Below are 8,013 nucleotides of genomic sequence, written 5' to 3'. Positions count from 1 at the left end.
GGCCCCCAGGCTGAATGTGCTTATGCCTTTATTACTCACGCTGACAACGTACAAAGGAAGCTTTAGATACAGAAGACCTGTCGCTGCAAATACGCCAATTGTGAGTGTTTCTCACAGCTGGGTTTTGGGAACAGTCCCTCGGGGTGACAGGGCGTCTGGATCGCTGAGTAAAATTCTGCTAAAAGGAAACAGGGATTTCTTTCCAGTTAAGAAAGGACACAGGTGAGAGACATGTGGAGGGATATTTGCATTTTCCCGGTGGATGCTTTGCTTGCCTTTTATCTAAGTGCAACGGGAAATGGGGTAACCTGGGGGGTTCAGTCGGTGAAGCAGCCCGCTCGTGATCTCAGCTCCGGGTCTTGATCTCAGGGTCATGAGTTCAAACCCCAGGCTGGGCTCCACATTGGGGGTGTAACGCCTGCTCAAAAAATTAAGTTAAACTAAATTAAATTAAAAAGAAAAGAAAAGAAAAGCAGTGGGAATTAGAGGAGAACTTCCCTGGGGAAGCAGCAACGAGCTGTGTGAATCAGAAATCCACATTTTCCACCTTGATGTCCACCCTACAGAATGCCACCCGGAAATACCTACTGCTGCAGTGCCACCGTGCAAATCCCACACCCCAAATTCTTGTCCCCAGGGAATACAGACGTCGCCCAGACACTGTCCTTCAGGGAGAGTCGGGCTGCGTCTATCACCCACTGTGTTCTGGACGCTCACTCCAGCACCAGAGGCTGGGGCTCGGTCCCAGACGTCACATAACGCCGGCCCTACGGGTCTTCACCACCTATCCCTCCATCCAAGTTGGAATTTCCTCCTGAAATTCCCAAGGGCATCCAGAGTCACGTCTCTTGAGGGATTCTGAGTCCAAAACGCCATTGTACGTAGATGGACCGTTTCCTGACACACGCTGTGTCCAGGACCAGAAGAGTAGAGACTGAGGGCTACGCAACACACTGGAATCACTTGCACGCATATCCCACCTCGAATTATCATTTTCTGCCCCATCCCTGGAGCAGGAGGGCCTCAAGACAGGAGAAACGATGCCTCATTGCTCCACATGTGTCTGGATTCTTCTAGGTGTTTGATTAATGCTTCACTCTACTCAGAATGGAGGCTCAAAAACACATCACAAGTACGACTTGTAATCGACGTGTTATTGCCGAGGGTCATCGAGATGGTGAAGTGTGCACGCTGAGTATTCTCTCTAGGTCTGACGGTGTGTGTTTCTTTAATTTTTGCTTTCTGCTATTCTTACCAGAAAATTTAAGTCAGAACCTCCCCCCCGCCCCATCATATAACATAATTACCTCTTNACAGGTGCCCAAGCAGGGGGGGAGGGTGAATTTCCTGATCCCATCAAAGGGGACACTCTGAAAAGAGTATCGATGCCTTGCAAATTCCTTTTTCAGGAATGCAGTTTAAACGTATGCTATTTTTCACTTTTAAAAAAATGAGAGAAATGCGTACATTTAAAAAGTTGTTTCTTAGGAATTTTGAGTCAGGGGTGCACACAGCTATATTAGTGCGCCCCCTCGTGGTTAAACTAGTCTAAGGATTAAAAGCATCTATCACTCAAAAAAGTTTAGATTATTACCTATTGAGGATGGGGGAAAGAAACTAATTTTTTTATATATAAAATGATTTTTAGAGGACTTTTAGGTTCATGGCAATATTGAAAAGAAGGCGTAGCCTCCGTGACATCATCACAGGAAAAAAAGCTTTTATGTCAGGATACATGTAGAGACGTTTTTATGGTTTATAACTCTATTATCCTGGGTAATAGTTAACTGATGGCCTTTGTGACAAGGGACACATCCAAGCCGTGAAGGATTCTACCCATAGCTTCAGAGAGAGCACAGCCCTGCAGAGGCCTTGATTGAGGAGATCCATCAAGGCAGCCGGAGCAAACTCATGCAAGGACTCCTACCCAAAGTAGACTCCATGAAACTTCTGGCACATCTTCAGGGCAAAATCCACGCACCTGCCCCCCAAACCTTTGATGGACTGCTCTCCATTCCGTTTCAGTGGATGAAAATAAACCATTTGGCTCCTCACCTTACTGGCTACTTTAGACCAGTTCCTTTCAATGCATTATGATTTAATCCGTGTTATTTGTCAACTATTCAACTATATTTCAATGACTCAGTACAAATTCAATCCTAATTTCAATTATTATTCTTTAATGGCTGATTTTTTCCCCCTTTTCCCTATCCACGAGTTAGGTGCACACAGGACCCCGATACACCTTTACCACCAAGAACAGAGAAGAAGTTGACAGATAGTGTTGAGCACCAATGGGGATTGAGTAATCTGGAATGCTGGAGGACTCCATGAGCTCTTCAGTTCCTTCCTTGAAATTTTCCAGCCTCGGTTGACCTTGCCTGCCTCTGCTCAAGCTTGGCTCTTCCTCATGCTCCCATGGAGATCGTGTTCTCTTCCTTGTCGCACAGGCAAAATGGGAACACCGCACAGCAAGGCTTGATCCATATGTTATCCCGATTCAAGTCTGAAAGCTGCATCCGCACGGGAGTGATGCTCTTCTTGTGTTCCTTCACGGCGTTGGCCACCGTCTGGATCACCACGTTGTACAGGGGCTCCGTGTCCGGCGTCAGAGGCGTAGACTCGGAGGGGTCCCTGGTGATGTCAAAGAGCAGAGGAGGGTCGTGGTAGGTGACGAGTCTTCCCGAACACCAGCAATAGAGGGTCTCATAGCAGGCTTGAGCTCCTGGTGGCTGGAACACAGGCGTCACGTAGTGAACCTTCCACACAGCCTCGCCTGGACACGAAAGGACACATCAGACACATCCAGCCCAGGTGCCAACTGAGTTTGTGTTCTACATTTCAGGCATCCCTCCGGGTCTCTCTGCTTGCCCGTAGGTGAATGAAAATATCATCCAATCCTTAGAACACTAAGAAATCAGACTCCCCTGGTATAATTTATTTATTTATTTATTTTATATTTTTATTTATTTCTAGGACAGAGAGAGAGACAGCGTGAGCAGGAGAGGGTCAGAGAGAGAGAGGGAGACACAGACTCCGAAATAGGCTCCAGGCTCCGAGCCGGCAGTCAGCACAGAGCCCGACGCGGGGCTCGAACCCACGAACCGCGAGATCGTGACCTGAGCGAAAGTCGGACGCTGAACCGACTGAGCCCCCCAGGCGCCCCTCCCCTGGTATAATTTAAATATGCTGGGAACCACCTCCACATTTTGCGTCTCAAAACATATTATTCCTTAAAGATGTTTCCTGTCGTTCTAAAGACAGTGATCCTCAGAACGTTTTCCAAGAAGGTATTTTCAGTGGCCACCCTGGAATAAATGGACTTGTCGCAAGAAAGCGTTGCGAATGCGCTTGCGTGGCTGTAGTCTTGGCGTCCACAGCAAGTAGGGGCTCGTGTACTCACTGTCCTGTGGATGCCAGCGTGCGGCGTGGAGAAACAAACCACAGTAGTGAAACAAGAACTCATGCTCCGAGCGCTGCACATCTCCCTGAAGCAACGGCATGAGGTCCCGGCCATCGATCACCCTGCGGATACACGCAAAGGACATCAGGTCAGGGGACGTTGGACACCGGCTGTCTGAAGGATGGTCAGTGCGTTGCATGACGTTTCCCAGGTCCAGACAACAGTGTGCTCGCTGTTCGGGAAATCCACACACAACGTCAGGGACATTACACGCTCGTGGGGAATACGGGAGGGGGGAAATTCAAGCTCTTAGGAGAAGAATGCGTCCATGCATGTCCGTCTCAAGAGGATTTGTGGATCTGCCCACAGAAGCTCTCAAAAGCCTGGTGTTCTGGATGAGTTCCCAAATCAGAATTTCATGGGGCGCCTGGGTGGCTCAGGTACGCATCTGACTCCTGATTTCAACTCAGGTCATAATCTCACGGTTCATGACTCCGAGCCCCACATCAAGCTCTGCAGTAGCCTGCTTTAGATTCTCTCTCTCTCTTTCTCTCTGACCCTCCCCTGCTCTCTCTCTCAAAAATAAATAAATAAACATTCAAACAAACAAAGAAACAAATCACAATTTCACGTGCAATTGCTTTTCTACTCTTAAAGGGCAGCTTACAGAACCACTAAACAAATCTTATATTTTTCCTCTTATATTAGAAAAATGGATCTTCTTTTTTGTTATTTTTTATATATTTATTTTATTTTGAGAGACAGAGAGCGAGCAGAGGACTGGCAGAGAGAGAGGGAGACACAGAATCTGAAGCAGGCTCCAGGCTCTGAGCTGTCAGCACAGAGCCCGACGCAGGGTTTGAATCCACAGACTGTGAGATCATGACCTGAGCTGAAGTCAGACGCTTAACTGACTGAGCCTCCCAGGCGCCCTGAAAAATGGATCTTCTATCTCATGTTAGAAAACAGTGATAATAAAACCTACTTTATCATAGGAAATACAGCATGTGTCTGATAATCCTAATAATGATCATGAAAGAAATAACTCTCTCTATATTCTCAGATACAATGATTGCCTGTGTTGATAATCCCTTAAAAGCTTACTGTGGACTAATTAAGTTTAGCAAGGTCAGAAGTACAGAATTTTATTTCTATATCTTAGCAGTGAACACCTGGAGATCCATTTTTTCCAACTAGCATTTACTACAAGGTCACAAAACGCTTTTTCCAATGTTAAAATTTTGTGTACTGAAGCCACAATACATCTGATAAGAGAACTGGATGTCAGAGAGGTAAACAATGTTCATAGATTGGAAGACACAACCCAGAATAGCTTAAATAACTGTTAACATGAAGGAACTAGTTTGAGGATTCATACTAAATCATTCCAAAATTTAGTTCAAAGCAAGAGTAATCAAGCCTGTGTAGTCAGGTCATAAGGGTGAGCATATGAATCAGTGAAACAGGAGAGAGTCCAAGAGATAGACTGATTGTCTGTCAATTGCCTTTCAACAAATGTCCAATGTAATCTAGCAGAGGAAGAACCATCTTTCCATAAATATCACTAGAATGAGTGAGTGACTATCTAAATGCAAGAGAAATAAATCTCAACCCATACCTCATGCGATATATAAAAACTATCTCAATATGGACCATAAGTTTAAATGTAAAACCTGAAACTGAAAAAAAACACTGGAATCACAGCAGAAAGTCCTTGTGACTTTTGAATAGAAAAATGCGTTTTAGGTATATTATAAAACTTAGCATCTATAAAAGAAAAAAGAGGGCTCTGCATGGCTCAATTGCTTAAGCACCCGACTCTTGCTTTCAGCTCAGGTCATGATCTCACGATTCGTGGGATCAAGCCCTGCATTGGGCTCTGTGTTGAGCATGGAGCCTGCTTGGGATTCTCTCTCTTCCCTCTCTCCCTCTGCCCTTCCCCTGCTTGAGAGCCCACAACCTCTCTCAAAAATAAATAAATAAACATTTACAAAAAATTTAAGAGGTTTTTTAAAAAGAGGAGTAAATTGACCCGTATGAAAATTAAAAAGTTCTTTTCAAATAACAGGGTAAGAGAATGAGCGGAAGCCACAGAATGGAAGATACGACTGGCAAAACACAGATCTGACGATGAATTTGTGTTCGAAATATCTAAAGACCTCTTACAATTCAACAATTAGAAAATAAAATGCCCAATTTAACCAAAAAATGGACAAAAGATTTGAACAACACTTGGCAAAGAATGGACATGGATGGGCCAATCAGCACATGGAGACGCGTCCAACACCATCAGTATTAGGGAAACACCAATTAACAACCATGATCGGACCCAACTACATTGTTATTATAATGATTACGATGGAAGAATGACCATAGCAGGTGTGGCCAAAGATGTGGACCAATTGGTAATCATACACATTGTTGGTGGGAATGCCAAATGGGGCTGCCATTTTGAAAGTCCATCTCACAGTTTCTCATAAACATTTATTGATAATATGACCCATTTTTCCCACTTTTGGTCATTCCCTCCAAAGAAATAGCAATTGATATCTACCTAAAGACCTCTATGCAAACATCCAATGCAACTTTAATCATAAAAGGCAAGTTCCTTTCTCCAAAGCACACATGCCTTTCAAAATTTCATGGAGTCCCTCAGCTCAGTTTTCCACCGAAGAGCAAAAAGAAATTATAGGGAATAAAGATAAGATGTTTGTCGAGCTAATTCTGCAAAAAATAAAAGCCAAATCAATCATATGAAGGAAATTCTAATCAGAGCTCAGAGGACAATATTTCTTGGGATTGTAATTGTGGATAACACTTTGAGCCCAATATATAGATTATACTAATGTCCCAAAGGCAATGCACCCCACTGATGTCTTAGAAAATTATTTTATGACTGTGATTGGCTCAGTTAAATAAAAAGGTACGGGGTGCCTGGGTGACTCAGTCGGTTATGTGTCCAACTCGATCTCAGCCTAAGAGCTTGGGTCTTGATCTCACGGTTTGTGAGTTCAAACCCTGTGTTGGGCTCTGCACTGGCCATGAAGTCTACTTTTTAAAAAATACTACATCTATACTAACATTACTATGGTTTTTTTTTTTTAAAAAATGGATCCTTTAGGGGGGTGCATGAGTGGCTCAGTTGATTAAGCAACCAACTTCAGCTCAGGTCATGATCTTGCGGTTCGTGAGTTCGAACCCTGCAACTGGCTCTGTGCTGACAGCTGGGAGCCTGGAACCTGCTTCAGATTTTCTCTCTCTCTCTCTCTCTCAAAGAAAGGAATCATTTAGCTCAGATTGATAAATATGCTTCTTAGGACAATGGAATTGTATTGTTACTATTGTATATAAATTCTCAATAAGTCCTATTATCCCCTAAAATGAAGGATTGAAAAAACATGAATAGGTCTTTCTTTTCTGATGTTTCCAATTTGCTTTCATTCTACGTTCCTTCCGCACTACGTGAAGACGGGAACATTAGAATCAGTCTTTGGGCTTACCAGGAAGACGTGCCAGTGGGTTGGAGCCGCTAGAATAAAGTATCCAAAAGTCACCTGCGAGGCTGCCTTGGTCTGTTGTTACAGGAAGGGCCAGGACGCACTAGGAAGTGTCTCATGTTGCTGGGATTGAAAATCATCACGATAGACGTTCGAGTCGCCACGCAATGTCTTACCTTCACATCAGCCTCCGGATCTTGCAGAGCAGAATTCAGGGACCTGCTTTTTCTCTTGCACGGAGGAGTGTTTTACCAGCCACGTACTCATCCCCAAACCTCCCCCGTGAAAACCATACAGTGTCCGAGACCGGGGTCTGGTGCACCCGTGATGCTCAAAAGGCACGGCCGTGCACAAACCTCACCTCTCCTAGGTACCTGTGGAGAGAGTACGCTGCCTGGTCCCCACCACTCTGAGAACAACAATGACGTGAACAGTCACTGGGACATCACCTGTCGTGAGGGACCGTGCTTCCTGACACGGCCGCCAGCGTGGGGAAAACGTCCATCAAACTTGTCGGTTCCTCAATCGCTTTCCCAGCTGGTAGTCTTCCCGGCCAACGGACCAGCCCAGGGACGCGAATTCCACCTTCCCAGCCGCCCATGCCTTTCCCACCTACGGGGCAAGGCAACAGACTTTCAGGTAAAGAAGTCGCGGTGGCAAAAGTGCTTCAAAACGTATTTAAAGTAGAGTATTTAAAATACATTTAAACGTCTTTAAAATGTATTCAAAGCCATTCACAGGTATTTAAAACGTATTCGGATGTAGTTAAAAATTAATATCAGTACAGACGATGGGCTAGGAGCAAACCAAGAGGAATGATCATCCTACGAGTGTGCGTGGATTTTTATTCTTTCTTTAAATTACGCAATCACAGCTTGTTCATAAATGGAGATCTTTTTCAATGTCCTGATAGGCAAAAATGGAATTTCAAGAATACCGATTTCCCTTACGGGATTTATTTCCTACTGAACCTGTGTAAGTAGTGCTCATAGAATAATAGATTCGGTTGTTCCGCATTCCGTAGGAAAGCGTGAATATTAAGACTATTTTCCTCTAGAAAACACCTTGAAATGCCTTTCGATACACGTGCTAACACGTATAGACCATCTTCTA

General features: G+C 44.4%; 1 protein-coding gene across 1 annotated transcript in view; it reads right to left on the bottom strand.

The window, feature by feature from the left end:
* Positions 1-2,408: 2,408 nt before the first annotated feature.
* ARSF (arylsulfatase F) overlaps positions 2,409-8,013 on the bottom strand; it is a 30,267-nt gene continuing 24,662 nt past the window's right edge. The window contains exons 9-11 of the mRNA XM_077754736.1: positions 7,350-7,512; positions 3,404-3,525; positions 2,409-2,776 (exon numbers count right to left, since the gene is read on the bottom strand). Of these exons, the coding sequence (XP_077610862.1) occupies positions 2,409-2,776; positions 3,404-3,525; positions 7,350-7,512 (653 nt within the window). The remainder of the gene's footprint in view (positions 2,777-3,403; positions 3,526-7,349; positions 7,513-8,013) is intronic.

The sequence above is a fragment of the Crocuta crocuta genome, unplaced genomic scaffold, assembly GCF_008692635.1.
Source record: "Crocuta crocuta isolate KB4526 unplaced genomic scaffold, BGI_CrCroc_1.0 scaffold221, whole genome shotgun sequence".
NCBI classification, from domain to species: Eukaryota; Metazoa; Chordata; class Mammalia; order Carnivora; family Hyaenidae; genus Crocuta; species Crocuta crocuta.
The sequence above is the reverse complement of the archived record's forward strand: the minus strand, read 5'-3'. Positions and strand labels throughout refer to the sequence as shown.